Source organism: Coenobita brevimanus, chromosome 55 (genome assembly GCF_032717465.1).
Source record: "Coenobita brevimanus isolate Jiangsu-jjx chromosome 55, ASM3271746v2, whole genome shotgun sequence".
In the NCBI taxonomy this organism is placed as follows: Eukaryota; Metazoa; Arthropoda; class Malacostraca; order Decapoda; family Coenobitidae; genus Coenobita; species Coenobita brevimanus.
The window spans coordinates 52,914,260-52,933,431 of record NC_137008.1 but is presented as its reverse complement, the minus strand read 5'-3'; the positions used below and the strand labels follow the sequence as shown (position 1 = coordinate 52,933,431).

At 43.8% G+C, this 19,172-nt stretch overlaps 1 protein-coding gene across 4 annotated transcripts in view; it reads left to right on the top strand.

Annotated features, from left to right (window-relative positions):
* CRMP (Collapsin Response Mediator Protein) overlaps nt 1-19,172 on the top strand; it is a 111,583-nt gene that overhangs the window by 58,126 nt on the left and 34,285 nt on the right. For all 4 annotated transcript variants that reach the window (XM_080273722.1, XM_080273723.1, XM_080273721.1 and 1 more), the window contains 3 exons: nt 3,331-3,404; nt 3,786-3,896; nt 12,134-12,261. In XM_080273722.1, coding sequence (XP_080129848.1) covers nt 3,331-3,404; nt 3,786-3,896; nt 12,134-12,261 — 313 coding nt within the window. The remainder of the gene's footprint in view (nt 1-3,330; nt 3,405-3,785; nt 3,897-12,133; nt 12,262-19,172) is intronic.

The window sequence follows — 19,172 nt, the reverse complement described above, 5'->3', positions numbered from 1 at the left end:
AAAAGCTGAAAAAAGATCTTTTCGTTGTGAAACACGGCTCCCTCTAGGATGTATGGCTTTGACGGGGAAACTGTCGAGTAAGACAGGATTTACCCTAGTAACTGACCTAACCTAAGGTCACACCTTACCTTAATAATGAGATGGTACAGGTTGAGGGTGATAAGTTTAGCCAGAGGCAGATCCAGGGAGGTAACCCTCACAACGTTGCATTCTTCCTCCACCACCAAAGTAAACATCCCCATAGTTTTCACTGTTGCCAGACACAACAGTCTGAACCTCCCCCAGTTTTGATATGAAAGTTCTCCTAGATTCCATATTTTGTATTTATCTTTTTAAATAAAAACACTGAAATAAATGAGAAGCTACAGTATAGGGTGTATGCCATAAAAGAAAACTTATATACAGCATAAATACTCATTGTTATTAAAGTCAACAGAAATACAACACACTCTTGTTCATATAATCTGAATTTTTCAGATTAAAAAAAAAAAAGTATACTGCCTAGGAGACAGGGAAAGCTATGGCCAGCAGTCCCCCACCTGGTTAATTTCCTTTTTCATCCTCTCTTCCTATTTCTCCAATCTTTCCTGTCACTTCGTATTGCTTTTCTTTCCTTTACAGGTGGCTTTACATTGAGTGACAAGCCAAATGGTTTCCTGTGAGCCAAGAAACCATTTATAACGCTGGGTGGTAACCATATAACCAAACCATACGTGCTCCCTACGTGTCAACAAGTGGATTGATGGAGGGTTAGTGCCCCTCCCCGTAAAACAAATAACTCAAAGTGAAATGGCCACCTTTTATGGGATTATGGCACCTGGCAATAGATAGATAGACAGATTTATGATCATGACCATTGACCCATGACCCCATATTTGAGTGTCACGTAGATGATGATCAGTAGCCAATAAAATACGGTACTCAAATTGAGAGCAAGGCTTTCAAAATTAGATTCTGCAGGTACTCCCGCACTGATTCATAGGTTGACACTTCTATCTTGTTGTGCTCCATCAGGAGCATATAGGGGCCTGGGGTTAGACTCCCAAGTCCCGACAGTCAATGCAGAGTTGACCAGCCTTGTTCATTTGTGAGTTACGTGAGCAGTTAACCCAACCACACCGTACATAAACCCTTACAGAGCACATCCGCTGGATCCAGTCGAGCACCTTAACTCATTAGACCTATTTGTTACTGTTATTCAGCATGTTCTGGGTTTAACTTCTTGAACTCAGCACACGGGCATGGACTTGAGTTCTTTTGTTCAGGACCGGGTGAGAACATGCAACAAAGAAATAGGGCTCAAACACAGGCTAACCAAGTAACCAGTCTCACACATATATTACCTTACAAAAATACAATGGACTTGCACAATACATGAAGCACAGTACAACACTATATAGCACACAAGTGAAGCACAGAGTCTAAATTACAGGTAGGTGCAGGTGGCGGCCAGGTGTGGGAGGGGGGCTGTCAGGGGTGCGCACTCGGGAGAGGCGCTCGTCTCGGGCTGTGTAGTCGGCTGTCCGGTGCAGGCTGAAGGGCGGCGTCGTGGGAGGCCCTTTCCTGGTGGGGGCCTTAGGAGTGTGGTGGCCCTCGGGACTGGGGCCAAATTGGGCCAGTAGGTGCATGGCTCAGTGCCTACCCTTGGCTGTAGTGGGAGTCCTGGTGGAGGGTCCGGGCTGGTCCAGTCCCAGGGTCGTTGAGGCACCCCTTGAGGGTCAGGAGCTGCAGTCTCGACAGGAGGGGGAGGCCATCAGGGGCTGCCTGCAGCTGCTCGTTCCCAGGGGGTGCGACAGCTGCTGGGGGCGTCGAGGGCTCGGCTGCAGGGGCAGGACACCCAGGCTCACAACGGATCCGCTCCAGACGTCCTCCAACCGGAACTCTGTAGGGGAGCAATCTCCACCCTTACTGGTACAGGGGGAGTGTGAGGGGCATTTCGCTCGGCCTCTGGAGGGGCAGGCTGAGCCAGGGATGCTGCCCTTGGCAGGAGCCTCCGGAGTAGTGGAGGAGGGAAGATAGGTGGATGCTCCCTCTGCCTGGTAAGTCCGGTGGACACCAAGGCTTCCTCCCAGGGTAGTGGGGGAAGGAAGTCCAGCGGACGTTCCTCCCATCCGGCAAGTCAGGTGGACATTACCAGGGCACCACCCGTCCTGGGGATAGCAGGAAGAGGAAGTCCGATGGATGTTCCTGTGCCTGCGGCAGGTCTGGTGGACGCTACCAAGGTCCTGCTGCCGGGGGAAGTCACATCCGAGGGGTACCCAGTGGATGCCCCCTCTATGGCAAGTCCGGTGGACTCTACCAAGACTCTGCTTCTTTCCCTGGGATTACAGGTGGGGGAAGTCTGATGGATGTTCCTCAAACGGCAAATCCGGTGGAGGTTACCATGCCCCTGCTCCCGTAGTTGGCTGGCAGAAGAGGGAGATCCAGTGGACGTTCCCTCCACAGCAAGTCCGGTGGACGTTACTGTGCCACTGCTCCCACTGGGGTACGTAGGACTGGGAAGACCGGTGGTTGTTCCTCCCCTTTCAGTGGCAGGTCCGGTGGACGCTACCGCTGAGGACCTGCGTGGAACTGTATGTAAACAAGTCCCACCCTGAGTCTGGTGAGTGCCGTCCTGATTGGAGGGTAAGCACCTGGGCGATGAACTTCCCGCTGGTCTGGCTGAGTGGAAGAGGGGCATATGGTAGCAAGGGATGTGGGCTGGTGTAGCCCGGGGCCCCTGTGTACCTCCCTGTGGCCTTCTCTTGGGGTGGGTGTTGTGCCCTCCCCGGGGTCTCTTCCTCAGGTGAGTACGTCAGTTACGTTATGGCACATGGTTACCTGGTTACCTTAATTCCTGCATTAGATGAAGTTGGGTTTGTCACTTATTTATGTAGTCTCCTGAAGGTTGTACTAGTCACATTGAGTGGATGATGAAATTTCTCATGTACAGTTAGGAAAAACATTCCCATTCCACTTGACAGGTGCCAATCACTGAGCTCTGAGGGGTTTTCTTGTGGGTAGCTCCACGAAGTTTGTGTTCCTGCCTTCAGGGTGCTGATGTAGTGGCAGCTATGTTTATGCACCAGGCCTGATGCCTGCGCCTTTTGATATCAGCCAATGATTCCAGAAAATATAGTGCCATGGTCCAGTGCACAGCTTATGGAGCCAACAGCAAAACAGAAACAGCAAGCTAAGAACAGTGTTCCAATTGCTGTCCGGATCCAGGTGTATTTATAAATGTTCTTGAGCATAGTTGTATACTGTATTTAAGTATACTTTTATTTTCACTTAAGTAGGTGCCAAGCACTTCAAAATCAAACTAGTTTGCCCATTCCTTTTCTCTTCCAGACAGGTGGGACTTAACTTACATACTCCTGGCGGCACAAAAGTTATTGAAGCTAAAGGCCACCTTGTCATACCAGGTACAGTAATAACTTCCTCCTTAACAGCGCTGTGTATTGGTCAAGCTAGTTTCACAATTTTAAATTAGTTTGTTAGACTTGTGGAATGCAGTCTCATTCATGTTTGCTTGAATAGCTTGTTTGATCATGTTAGTTGTTCATGAATCGAGGTCGTGAATTGATAATCTTATTCAAAAGGGAAGTAGAACAGACGAATATCATTTTTTTTTTTTTTTTTTTTTTTTTTTTTTCAACAAACAGTACGGATGTGGAGGGGGGGACAGACCTTCATACATTCTAGGGGAAAATTGAGGCTTAGCAGAAATTGATTGTCAGTTGTAATAGCCCTTGCACAGTTGACAGGCAGTCCAATAGTCCAAGCTTTCTTCTTTTCTCCCTCAGGTGGAATAGACACTCACACGCACATGCAACTGCCGTTCATGGGTACATTTGCCGTGGATGACTTTTACACTGGCACTCGAGCGGCACTAGCTGGTGGCACTACCATGATCAGTATGTATTTGCTCTCTCTCTCTCTCTCTCTCTCTCATATTTTACTAGATTCTGCTTTTCTACTCATAAAGTTGTTCATTTCTTTTAGTAATTTATTTATTATCATCTGTGTGTGGTATATGTGCTGATAACTTCAGGGTTTTTTAAAGTAATTGCTGTCACAACTTCATAGTTGTTTTTAAGTACCGGTAAGTACTGTAATTGCTACTGACTATCTGATTTTGCTGTAGACTGCAGCACCAGTCAAGCAGGGCAGTACTCCCAAGGTGGATGAAAGCTGGTAATTGGGAGAGTTGGAGCTCCCGTTTCATCACCTCTTGGGACTAGTTCCTGACCATCCCCCTTTGCTGAACATTTTTATTGTTTCAGTAACACAGAGGGTAGGCCAGCATACCCTCCAGTACAAGTTTCTCTAACTGTCAGCACCAAACTACATGCACAGTACAGTACACACTACACTTCCTATTCAAAATTCAACCATAATTTCGTCATTTAACCAAGCCTCGGAGTCCCTGGGCGAGGGAGGGCGGGACCATAAGTGCCTTCACCATCCACCCCTCACCCAGTGATGACCCAGCTAGATGCCTGGAACCACTGTCTGATTCACTTCTTCATTTCTGCAACATTCGTGGCCTTTCCTGTAACTTTCTGTTGAGCACCATCTCTCTTCCTCTAAACCTCACCTTCTCTTCCTAACTGTCTGAGGCAACTGATAGCAAACCCTTCTCTGTATCCTCCTACTTTTTCTACACTCATTTCAAAGCCAAAGGTGGCTGTTGCATGTATGTACGCAATGACTTATCTTGCTTTCGTGTTCCTGAACTTGATTCTACTCTGTGGCTTCGGCTTTCCTGTCATTCTCTGACTAAATATATCAGGGCTGTTTACTTATCTCCTAATTCTGCTGACTATGAAAAATTCTTTGACTATCTTACTTCTTAGATAGAACACATCCTATCCATTTCTCTTTTCTCTGAAATCTCCATTCTAGGAGATTTCAGTGTTCACCACCACCTTTGCTCGCCTCTCCATTCACTGATCCACTTGGTGAACAAGCCTACATCTCTTCTATCCTCAGTGACCTAGGGCAGCATGTACAGCACCCTAGCAGTATCCCTGACCGCCATGGAGAGAGATCCAACATGCTTGACCTCTTCCTTACAACTAATCCTGCTTATGCTGTAAATCTTTCCTCTCCATTGGGCTCCTCTGATCACAACCGTATCACCTTAACCTGTCCTATTGCTCCAGTGCGGTCTGTGGACCCTCCGAAGAAACATCGGTTGTGGCACTGTGGAGCTGCTTATTTTTAGGCCCTCAAGCAGTATTTCTTTTATTTTCCCTGGAATAATTATTGTTTCCATGGCCAAGAGCCACCTGAGTGTGCCTTGCACAGTATGGAGGTTATTCTCTCGGGCATGGAAGCATACATTCCTTTCTCATATCCTTTGACTAATGCAAAAACACTTAGGATTAATCACACCTGTTCTGATGCTGTCCACAAAGAGAAGGCCTACAAAAGGTACTGGAATCAACCCACCCCTGAATCTCATCATTCTTATGTTTCTGCCCAGAATCATGCAAAGTCTGTTTTTTGCTCTGCTAGAAATAATTTCATTTGTGCTAAATGCTCTGAACTCTCCAATTCAAATTCTTCCTGCTCCTTCTGGCATGTTGCCAAGAAACCATTCTAACAGCTTTACTTCTTCCTCCTTCCCTCCTCCTTTCCAGTCTAATGGCTTTATAGCTATTTCTTCTACTGATGAAGCAGAACTCTCCACTCAGACTTTCTCCTTCAATTCCACCTTAGATGATTCCGGTGCTGTCCCTCCATCTCTTACCCCCTCTGACTTCCTCATAACTGGCATTAAAACTTCTTCAGTTGATGTATTTTCTTCCATCACTGGCTTCAGTACTAACAAGGCATATGGGCCTGATGGGGTCCCTCCTGTCTTCCTCTAGAACTATGCTTCAATGCTCACACCCTGCCCAGGTAAACTCTTTCACCTTTGTCTGTCATCTTGCACCTGTCCTTCATGCTGGAGGTTTGCTCTCATTCAGCCTGTCCCAAAGAGCGGTGACCATTTCCAGCCCTCTAACTATTGTCCAGTTGCTTTAACATCCTGTATTTCAAAAGTTTTTGAGTCTGTTCTTAACCATAGAATTTTAAAGCATCTTTCCTATCACAACCTTCTTTCTGATCATCAGTATGGGTTCTGCCAGGGATGCTTCTATAGTGATATTCTCACCTACCTTTCAGACTCTGGTCATCCTCCGTTTGGGATTATAGGCATTGCACTTGACATCTCAAAGGCTGTCAGTCGAGTCTGGCATAAATCTTTAATTTCCAAACTACCCTCTTAAGGTTTCTATCTTTCAATCTGTGCCTTCATCTCTAGCTTCCTTTCTGGTCATTCTATATCTGTTGTTGTAGATGGCCAGTTCTTCTCTTAGGGCTATCAATAGTGGTGTTCCTGAGGACACTGTCCTATCTCCAACTCTGCTCCATTTATTCATCAATGACTTTCTAAGCTCTACATCAAACCCTATCCACTCGTACGCTGATGACTCCGTCCTTCACCTTTCCATTCACTTCCTGCAGCTTCCATCTCGGCAGTTACTTCAGCAAACATGGGATGAGGCTATGGCACACTTAATGTCTGACTTGGTTCATATCTCTGGTTGGGGTAAAAATAACCTTGTTGTTCTTAATACACCCAAAACTTGGTTCTTACTTCTGTCAGCCTGACAGAATCTTCCACAGTTTTTAACAATATGCAGCTCAATCCTGCATCATCTTTAAACATACTTGGGGTTTCATTCTTTTGGGATTTATCTTGGAAAGAACATATTACCTCTCTTGTAAAATCTGCTTCCAAGAGACTGGGTGTGCTAAGCTGACTCCGTACCTTCTTTACCCCTGCATGGTTGTTCACTACATACACGGGTTTTATTCGCCCCTGTGTAGAGTAAGCTCTCATGTGTGGGGAGACTACCCACACACGGTTCTTCTCAGCAGAGTGGAGTCAAAGGCTTTTCGTCTCATTAACTCTCCTCCTCTTACTGGCTCCCTTCATCCTCTGTCTTTTCACCGCACTGTTGCATCTTTATCTCTTTTCAATGGTCACTGCTCCTGGGAACTGTCTGCTCGCATCACTCCACCACTACTGTGGGCACGTAGCACCTATCTAGCAACAAACTCTCATCCCTTTTCTGTCCAACTCTCTAATGCAAAAGTTAACTGCTACTTCCAGTCCTTTATGTATGCAACAGGTCAGCTCTGGAACTGTTTCCCTCTGTCTGTTTTTCTTACTTCCTACAATCTCCAGTCTTTCAGACTCAATGTGTCCAGGCATCTCAAAATGAATGGATCTTGAATTGGCTGTCTGTTGTCTTGTTTTTGTTTTTTTCTTGGAGGGAGCAGTTTGCAGGCCCCTGGCCTTTGGCTCCTTCTTCCTTACAGTATATACTGTATTTTGATATTCTGTATAGATAGATAGATACACACACACACACACACACACACACCGGAGAGAGAGGACGTCCAAGGCATCGCTCCTGACCTTGAGTAGTTTCAGGAATTTTGTCTGTCCTGTCTCCTAGGGTCTTTCTTTAAATTTAAAATAATGAAAGTTGGTAGACTACCAAAAATGTAAAGATTTGTTGGCAATAGTATACATGAATGTTTGTGGCTTATTGGTAACAGCTGTTTAGGTACTTGATCGGTACGTTAAAGATGGCCGAAAATGTAAACAATGAGGGAATGGAATTTCAAGGATTTGATGCTAATACTAATGTCATGGACCTAGTGAAAACATTAATTATGAGGATTAGTGAACTCGAAAAAAAAAGTAGAGAATCTAGTGATAAAGGATGTGTCAGGAAATACGGAAACCACCATACAGAGTCTAATCCAGTCCAACGAAACAGCCAATGAAGAGATTAAGAATTTGAAGAGGGAGAATGTTGAACTGAGGAGGAAACTTGAAGAGAGTACTAATAAAACGGAGAAGGTGAGTAATGTACTAGAAGAACACAAGGCAAAGTGGGCACACGTAGAAGAAGAACAGAAAGAAGTGGTCAGCTTAAGAGAGATCATCCAGGAAGAAAGGGAAATGAACAAGAAAGAAATGGAAGAAAATGTAGTGAAAATACTGAAGAAAAAAGAGAAAATAGTGAGAGAAACTGTAGAAAGGAACAGATGTGTGATAGTATTTGGAAACAGGGAAGAGGAAGAAAAGGTTAGGTTTGCAAGACTCGAGAGAGACACGAACATGGTGAGAGGAATATTAGGCAAGATTGACCCCGAAGGAAACAAGTGGGTAAAAGAAATTGAGGAAGTAAGGAGGATAGGGCCTTATAAGAAAGGGGAAACAAGACCAATGAGAGTCAAGTTTACATCAGAAAGTGTAATAAATGAGATACTTAAAGTGACCTGGAAATTAAGCAAAGAGGCGGGGATGGAAAATATTATAATAAGAAAAGATCTGAATGAAGAAGAAAGAGAAGCTTTAAAATCATTAAAGGAAGAAGTAAAGGAAAAAATGATAAGAGGACAGAGGAAGAACGTAATACTTTTTTTTGGAGAGTATTGGATATGAAAGTAAGGAAATGGTATTTAAGGAAATAGAAGTGAAGGAAATTAGGGGGATGGTTGTGAAAGATCAGAAGTTGAGGAAGTGGTACGGACAGAGAGTAGGAGAGAAGAGGGTATTAATAATGTCAAAAATAATTTGAAGGTGATATATACTAATGTTGATGGTTTCATATCGACAAGGATCGAAATTAATGATTTCTTGAGAGAACATGAACCTGATGTCATGTGCTTTGTAGAGACCAAATTAAGAGAAGATATTGATGTTCATTTGGGAGATGGTAAATACAAACTGTGGAGAAAAGACAGAAAAGAAAAAAAAGGGAGGAGGAGTGATGATAGCAGTGAAGAACAACATAAATGTAGATACTGTGGAAATGGGAGAAGGCAGGGCTGAAGTGATATATATGAAATTAGAAACTGGAGAGAATGTTAAGAGAGATATGGCGGTAGTGTATGTTCCCCCAAAGACGAGAGCATGGAAGGATGACGAATACCATGAGTTGTTGTCAGATATGGCTAGCTACTTGCAAAAAATAATTGAGAAAAGCAATAATATAATTTTGTGGGTGACTTTAATTGTAAAGAGGTGAACTGGGAGGAATGGTACTCGGGAGGCGGCGAGGATTCGTGGGGTACTATGTTATTAAATATAATAATGAATAATGTGATGACGCAGTGGGTCAAAGAAGAGACACGGTTTCGAGGTGAGGACACACCAGCAAGGTTAGATTTACTGTTCACCAAAGAACCTGATGTAATAGAATCATTGGAATATCTCTGTCCTTTGGGAAAAAGTGATCACGTGGTCATTGAGTTCCAGATGTTAATAGGAAACGTCGAGCCAAGAGACGAGCTTCATAGACAGGGAAGATACAACTTTGGCAAAGCAAATTTTACAGGATTGAGAAACTTTTTTTGAAAATGCGGATTGGAGAAAATTCAGAGAAACAAGAGAGATACAGAGGAAGTGGGATATCTTTCTAGACCTCTATAATTTGGGAGTGGAAAAATTTGTACCAAGAGTAAGAGGGAAAGAAAACAGGAAAAAGGAGTGGTTTAATAGAAGGTGTATGATAGCCAAAAAAGAGAGAGATAAGGCGTGGAACAATTGGAGAAAGAGAGGTAACGACAGAACAAAGGAAGAATATAAAAGAACAAGAAACGAATACACAAGAATACGTAGGGAAGAAGAAAGGAATTTTGAAAAAGGTATAATTGACAAATGCAAGGATGAACCCAAACTGTTTTATAGATTTGTTAAGGGCAAACTGAAACAAAAGGAAGGAATCACCAAGCTGAAAGTAGATGGAGAGGTCTTTAATGATGCGGCAATGCAAGCAGAAATAATGAACAAACGTTTCCAGTCAGTTTTCACTAAAGAAAAGGAGCTTGTGGAAGGGGAGGGAGTGATTAGAAATGTTCCGGTGATGAAAGATATAAAAGTGGAGGTGCAGGAAGTGTATAAATTACTGGAAACTCAAGATGTAAGGAAAGCCCCAGGACCTGATGGAATTTCTAATTGGGTACTGAAGGAATGCAGAGAACAACTGGCGGATAAAATTCACAGCTTAATTGTATGCTCACTGGAAGAGGGGAAAGTGCCAAAAGAATGGAAGAGGGCAAATGTGGTACCAATTTACAAGGGAGGAAACAGGGAAGAACCCCTGAATTATAGACCAGTGTCTCTAACCAGCATGGTCGCAAAATTGTGTGAGAGAATCCTGAAAGACAGATGGATAAAATATCTGGAAGAGATGAATATTTTGGCTGAATGTCAGTTTGGATTCAGAAGTGGAAGGTCATGTGTTTCAAACTTGTTGAGCTTTTTACTCAAGAGCGATTGATGTGGCACACGAGAGAGATGGTTGGGTGGATTGTGTGTACTTAGACTTAGAGAAGGCCTTTGACAAGGTACATCATAAGAGACTAATGTGGAAACTAGAATATATAGGAGGACTAAAGGGGAAACTTCTGGAATGGATGAGAGACTTTTTGAGAGACAGACAAATGAGGACAGTAATAAAGGAAAAGATGTCTGGATGGAGGGAAGTAACAAGTGGAGTCCCTCAAGGCTCAGTGTTGGCGCCAGTAATGTTCCTGATTTATGTAAATGATATGGTAGATGGAGTGAACAGTTATGCGAGTCTGTTTGCTGATGATGTAAAGATCTTGAGGAAGATAGAGGTTGAGGAGGATTGTAAAATACTGCAGGAGGATTTGGATAGGATACACAATTGGAGCCGGACGTGGGAAATGAAATTTAATGTAAAGAAATGTAAAATATTGGAAATGGGTAAAAGTACCAGGAGACCATCACTGAATTATTTTTTGGGTAATGAATTACTCACAAAAAGGAGAGAAGAGAAAGATTTGGGAGTGCTGGTCCAAGATAGTTTGTCACCAGAAAAGCACATTAACAAGATAGTTGGAGAGACTTATAAGCTCTTGACTAACATAAGAGTAGCATTTCATTATATGGATGAGGAAATGATGAAAAAATTGATAGTGGCCATGATCCGCCCCAGGTTAGAATATGCAGCGGTAGTGTGGTCCCCACACAAAAAGAAAGATATAAACAAGATTGAGAGAATACAAAGAACAGCAACCAAGATGGTCCCCAGTCTGACAGACCTGTCATACAGAGAGAGGCTGGAAAAACTGGATTTGCCTTCGTTAGAGGAAAGGAGAAAGAGGGGAGACATGATTGCGGTGTTCAGGACCATGGTGGGAGTAGATAAAATTGACAAAGAAGATCTGTTTGTATGGGATAAGAGAGCAACAAGAGGACATGGAATGAAATTGAAAAAGTCAAGCTGTTTGAAGGATATCAAGAAATATAGCTTTCCTTACAGAAGTATAGACTTATGGAATAGCCTGGACAAAGAGATCGTCCAGTCTAAAAACATAAACGAGTTTAAAGTTAAATTCGACTTATTGAGAAACAGCGACGGAAACCCACGAGCATAGTACATTCCGTGTATATCACAATTAGGTATATTCTTAAATATTTGGAATGACTTAGACAAAGAGGTGGTGCATGAGAAAAACATTCATGTGTGTAAAGGTAGACTTGATAAATGTGGATATGGAGACAGGACAACACGAGCATTGCTCAATTCCTGTATACTACAAATAGGTAAATACAAATAGGTAAATACACACACACACACACACACACACACACACACACGCAAATAGATACCATAGACATATATATGGGAATTTTGTCTTGCCTATGATGTTCAAAGCTTTCAGCTGTGAAAGATTTTGCATCCTGAGATGAAGAATTTTGTTTCGTAACTGCATATAGAAAATACAGTATAAGAAGTATTCTTTCACAGTCAGGTTCGGTGAAGATTGTTACCGACCACTTCACTCGTAGAGGTTTGGCCTAAGCTAATTAACCTATAATTGTGTGGTAATAGTAAGAATAATTCAAAAGGGCATCGTCACTGAACAGAATTGGATAGAATACTGTGTTTTGTATGGATCCTGTCATACCATGTCCTTATTTTGGAAAAAAGGTTTTGATGATGGTGATGATTATGAGGAGGAGGAAGAGGTGGAGGAGGAGGAGGAAGAGGAAGAGGAGGAGGAAGAGGAGTGCAGATGCTCATACTGTATAAATGTGGGTTTTCAGTGGACTTTGCCCTGCCTGATCGTGGGGAGTCATTAGTAGAAGCCTACCACCGTTGGCGTAGCTGGGCCGACCCTAAGGTGTGCTGTGATTATGCCCTCCATGTGGGTGTCACCTGGTGGTCAGATAAGGTAATGTTGTCCATACTGTAGTTTTTCATGTGTACTTGACCCAGATTTTCATCCTTTTGCAGCTTATTTCATGTACAGTAGTGCATTTCACCTAGTGGTCAGATAAGGCGATGCTGACATGTGTTCATTCACTGTGACATAAATTTTTGTCCATTTACAACCTGTTTCACATACCTTATTAGCAGAAAACAACAGTGATATGACTCCATATCCTTTCCACATTTCTTGGTCACTGATATCATAATGTAGTGTTAATATATTGTTGCAGTACAGCATAATGAAGGCAATTTTAGGCTAATTTAAAGTGAAAAGAGCAAAGTACCAAATCTCATTTAGCCTATAGTCAGGACAAAGATTTGCCTAATATTTCATCTCTTCTACATCTCATCTCTCTCTGCTGACAAATGCCAGGTATTTCAAAGCTGACACAGGATTTGTGTATTTCACCCTTTCTCACTTCCTTTGGCGACTACAGTAATATCCCTAAGCTGTGAGAGACTTGGCGTGTTTTTTGTATCCATTGATAATTCTCTCTGATATGCTGAATCAGGCAGGAAAGTGACTGACAGGCCATGAGTGTGTAGAAGTGGAACAGTAAGTGAATTTTTGTCTTAGACTCTGCACATCCTCCCCCTCCTGTCTCACCATCAAACACCTCCCTCCTCCCTTACTGATACACACCCTCCCTTCCTGTCTATCCTCCACTCACCCACCCCCTCCTTCGTCACCACCACACACCCTCCCTCTCATCCCTCAGCACCATGCACCAACCTACTCCTTCTTACCACCACACACACAACAACTCCTTCCTCTCTCACCACAGCACATCCATACTCTCCTCCCTCGCCACCACACTGTCCCTCATACCACACACCCTACCACTTGTTTTGTTTTGTTTTTAAAGGCCTCAACATGCCTTAGCCACCTAATGACGGCTCTCCATGCAGCTTGATCTCTGGCAGCTTCCCTATACAGTCCCTTATCTCTGAGGTCACACTGAATGTCCTCATCCTGTGTCTTTTTGGGTCTGCCTCTCACAACCCTACGCCCGACATTAACACTTCTCACTTTCTGCACCCAGTTATTATCCCCCATCCTCTCCACATGCCCAGACCATCTCAATCTACCTCTCCTCATCACAACACCAATACACTCCAATCCTATCCTACCCCTCAGCTCTTCCATTGTAAACCTAGCCCCCCCCCCCTAGGCTTCACATTCAGGGACAGACTGTACATCCACCTAATCATTGTCATTTCTGTACATTTCAGCACACAAAAATCCTCTTCCTTTACTGCTTAGGTCTCACTACCATACAACATTACACTTGTAACACATGCTACATACAAAGATCCCTTACCACAGAGGGAGAACCCTCTAAGTGTTAGGAGAGGCGACAGCTCCCAGAGCTTCGTCCAACCACTCCTCATTCTAGCCACAGAGCTAGCTCCAGCTCTACCTCCACTTCAAGCACATAAAATGTCTCCCACATAACAGAACTTTTCCACACACTCATGAAACTCACCAGCAAGATCAATCCTTTCGTACCTGACAATCTCCACATGCTCTCCTTGACACACCACACACATGAAATCAGCATTATCTCGCAGTACACTTCTATACCACTACATCTCAAATGCACCTACTGATCAGAAACACTGCACAAGATAGGATTACTTCCCATGCCCTTTTGGCAAATCACGCATGGCCACTCTCCCTCTGTTTTGACAGTACCGCCACCAGTCCTAGGTATTATCACTTTTGTTTTATCTGCGTTTACTGTTAAGCCCTTGTGCCCCATATCATCTCTTCACTTCCTAAATTTTCCCTCCACCTCCCTTTCATTCTCGGCAGTCAACACCAAATTATCAGCTTACAACATCTCCCACAGGAATCCATTTCTGAAATCATGTGAGAGGGCTTCAAGTACCATAATAAACAACAATGGGCTCAAGACTGACCCCTGATGCACACCAACATTCTTGGAAAACTCATCACTCAAATCTTCTTCCACCCATAACAGGGTGCGAGCACCCACACACATGAACATGAGCACCCTAACCAGCCACTCCTCAATCCCAAGCATTCTCATTGTCCACTTTGACTTTGTCAAAGGCCTCCTCCAAGTCAACAAAAACAAAGTACAGATCCCTTTTCTTTCCTATATACTGTATTTTTCATAAAGCTGTTGAACAGTGAATTTGGCATCAGTGGTCCCTTTGCCTGGCGTAAACCCAAACTGCATCTCATCAATATTCACTCTTTTTCTAATCATACCTTTTAGAACTTTGCATTACCTTCATTATCTGGTCCAAAAGCTATATGCCTCTGTAATTTTCTCTTTCCAGGGCATCACTCTTCCCTTTGTACACATTCACAGTTGCACCCTTCAGCCAGTCATCTGTGACAATACACTTATATATGGGAATTGTATTTATCAAGTCAACAACTGACCCTACTCCTGTGTCTCCTGAGGCTCTCAGGATTTTAGCAGTGAACCCAGACACACCTGCTGCCTTCCCCACCTGCATCTTGCCTGTTGCCTTACTCACAGTAGCAGCGTCAATCAAAGGTCAAGGGTCAAACACTGGATCTGCTGGCTCCAAACTTTCCCTGTTCCAGTCAAACTCCTCATTCAACAACCAGTTGTAAATGCACTCCTCCAGGCGTCTTTATTATCCCCACTGTTCACCACTACCCTTTCTTCATCATTCTTCACACACTGCTCACCTATGATATCCCTGTTTTCTCTCTTCATCTGCACTATTTTGGTTATCAAGTAGAAGTCACTGAGACTCTGATCTTGCCCTGTAAACCTCTTTTCCAGCCCTATCCTTGGCAGCTAAGTATTCTTCTGTGTTACCACCTCTTTCCATTTCCAGGAAAGCCTTGTTTTCCCCCTTAACTGCAGCTTCTGAACCTTCATCCCACCACCAAGTTACTTTATGTTTTGGGAGGAACCCATGTCCATCCACACACTGAATCAGTAACTCTCAGGAGATTGTTTTTGAGAGCTTGGCACTGTACTGTTCATTTACTCTTCTGTCAACAGCTCGCTGTTCCACCACCATTCTGCTCACCTCACTATAGAATGCATCCCTTACAGCTTGATTTTTCTATCTATCTATCTATTGCCAGACGCCTCAATCCCGTTAGGGGTGGCCACAAACAAATCGCCTCCAAGTCGCCCTGTCCCCCGCCATTTCACTGCCCTGCTCCCAACTCACACCCCCCTCTCTCATATACCTCTCCACCCCATCCCTCCATCTCATCCTCGGCCTCCCCCTCCCTCTTCCCCCCTCCACCTCACTCACATACACTCTCTTCGTCAGTCTTTCACCCTCCATCCTCTCCTCCTTGGCGCATAGGTCCTCTCTTTCATCAACTGCTTCTTAATCACCATGTCACATATCAGTAACCTGTTGTTGCACACATTCCTCATTCCCTATAACATTAATATTCCTCACCAACCTCCTGTCTGCCCTCCTGACCAGGAAATAGTCAGTCTGGCTACTGTTTCTCCCAGACTTGTATGTAATCAACATGCCCTTTTCCTAAAGTGTGTGTTGCACACAATCATTTTTCATTGCCTCCCCATACTTGAGTATCCTTTCCCCTTCTTCATTCCTTGTACCTTATGCACATCCCCCAAGTGCCCCTTCATATCCTTGAGCTGCATCACCTACGTGACCTTTTAAGTCCCCTCCCAAAACTACAATTTCATTATCCCCCAGAATCCATTTTTTTCTCAGTCATCCATCCCAGCCTGTGGAGCATACGCTGATATGAATGAAAATGTGACCCCACCAAACAAAATTTTCACTAATGTTATCCTTTCACTCACTCTCAGTACATTCATAACATATTCCATCCATTTCTTCTTAACCCACATACCCACACTACCATACCCATCTGCCCTACCCTGCCAAAATATCTTGTATTGACAGTCCCTCCTGGCAGTCATTCTGGCTGATCCTCCCCTATATCTAACCTCCTGCATCCAGCCACCTACTCCTTGGAAAAAAAAAAAAAAGAAAAAAAAAGAAAAAAAAAAAATCATGAATTGCTTTCTCATGCACATGTTGAAGTTAAAATCGTTTCATTTGTTCGTTTCGTTTTTGAAGGCTCCAACATGCTTTCACGCGTCGGCCTTGGTCACTTAATGGTGGCTCTACATGCTTCTCAATCTCTTGCAGCTTCCCTATTCAGTCCCTTATCCCTGAGGTCACACACAGTGACCTCGTCCCATGTCTTTTTCGGTCTTCCTCTCACAACCCTACCCCCACCATTAACACTTCTCACTTGCTGCACCCAGTTACCATCCCTCAACCTCTCCACATGCCCAAACCATTTCAGTCTATTTCACCTCATCATAACACCAATACACCCCAGTCCTTACCTACCCCTCAACTCTTCCATCATAAACCTATAGTCGGCCTTGCGCCCGCAAGCGCCTGTGGTGTGGCTCGCACCTGTTTACAATGGTGCCACGTTTCCTCAACTTGCGATGTGAAACGGAAGCTATTTATGTACAAGGCATCACAAATTCGATAAATTCAGATGAATAAAACTTACACTTGTGTATTTTGATGGATGAATCAATAGTAATCTAATTATGCATAAAATATTTATACAGTAACACAGAAACATGGCATACATATTGTACAGTGTTGCTAAAAGAAATAGCAGTCACTTTTAATGTTTTTTAGCGTAGTTTTAGGGTGGGTAATAATATTACAGTTATGGATATAAGAGAATGAGCCTGAAAAAAGAAGAAATATGCCAATATCCAAAGTAAAAGAAATAATTCATATAATTCTTGTGAGTGGCAATACTTACACATCCATCTGGCCTAAAATAAATGTCCCAAGGGAGAATGAGGAGATTCAATGTCCCAAGAGAGAGAGAGAGAGAGAGAGAGAGGGAGAGGGAGAGAGAGAGAGGCATGCATTGAATGCATTGTCGGCATCACTTAATATAACAAAACCAAATTAACAAATGAAAGCACAATTATAAATAACTTATAAAAGAATCAAAAGTACTCAGGGTGGCTCACATTTCCCGCCATGTGGTAGGTGAATCCAGCCCCCCCTTCCCCTTCCCTCCCTTCTTAATCCCTCCTGGGTGTCTCAGGTCAAATCCCCCTTCACACTTCCCCTCCCCCCTGGACCACCACCCCAACAAACCCACATCCACACTCCCACCCACACCTACACCCACACCCCACTACGTCGGGGTGTATGAATCAGTAACGTAACAAACCTCTCAGCAGACAGTAACTTTGACACTCCATCTACTACTAAATATAACAAAACCAAATTAACAGATGAAAGCACAATTATAAATAACTTATAAAAGAATTAAAAGTACTCAGGGTGGCTCACATTTCCCGCCAGGAGAGAGAGAGAGAGAGAGAGAGAGAGAGAGATAACGGTATAGAAAACGTGGCAACACTGTACACAGGTGCGGACCACACCACAGCCGCAAACGTGCGCGAGTCCTACTATAGTCCCCCCAGGCCTCACACTTAGGGATGCACTGCACACCCACTTAACCCCTCAAGACCGATGCCGCATGATCGTGTTTTCGTGTACTTTGACACACCAGCCTATCCCGCACAATCAGTAAAGACACAAAAAACTGGGGGAGGGTAACTCTGCCCCTTTAGTGATGTATATGGGATCAGACCAATGAGAGCTAGAGTTTCTGGGGTGGTATGGCGTGATTGGCCCCCTAAGCTGGGGGAGAAGGAGCCCCCCACCACCACCGTCACTTTACCTCCCTTATCCCCACTGCGTCATCTCCACATTGTCTCCTCTCAACCAACCATACCCCAACATATCCCCTACAGCAGTGTGTGTGCATAGCAACCCTTCTCCCCTCTCCTTCCTCCCCCTCCCTCCTCCCCTATCTCTCCTCTCCTATCCCTCCATCCTCCTTCCCCCCTTCAGCCATACATACTCCACCTCCACTTTTCACCAGGCTTGTTTTGTTGCTATGGGCATATGCCACACTGACATTTCATGCCAAGGGAACACTTCACATTGACATTAGTTATACAGTATATATATAATTATTTACCATAAATAATAAATTTTCTGTACATTTTCTGTTTTCACCCATGGGGGATCGGTAACTTTTTTGCATCTTAGATGAGCGATTGTGCGATAACTATGTGGTCAATCTGGCTGAAACATACATTTTCAGGTGTGTAAATTCAGTCTCTTGAAATGTGGAAGAAAAATTTTTACCTTGGTGAAAGTCAAGAAATCAACCCAGTTTTGCAGCTGGAGGGACAGACCTGCTGAGCAAATTGCAAACTTTAGGGGTTAATCATTGTCATTTCTGTATGTTTGAGCCTGCAAATATCCTCTCCCTTTATTGTCCATGTCTCACTACCATACAGCTTTACACTCCTAACACATGCCGCATACGAAGATCCTTTAGCATGGAGGGAGAACCCTCTCAGTGTCAGGAGAGGCAACAGCTCCCTTAACTTCTTCCAACCACTCTTCACTAGAGCCACAGAGGTAGCTTCAGCCCCACCTCCAGCACATGATATGTCTCCCATATAACAAAACTCTTCCCGCCAGCAAGTTCAATAAGTTCACGCTGGATAGTCTCAGCCTGTTCTCCCCAACACACCACATACATGAAATCAGCATTATCTCTCAGTTTGTGTCTAATACCACTACATCCGTAGTGCACCCACATATTACAGACACTGTGCAAGATGGAATTACTTCCCACACCCTAGTGGCAAATCACATATGGCCACTTTCCCTCATCTTTGACAGTACAGCCACCAGCCCTAGATACTGTCACTTTTGTATTGTCTGCATTTACTTTTAAGTCCTAGTGCCCCATACCCTCTCTCCACTTCCTAAATTTTTCATCTGCCTCTATTTCAT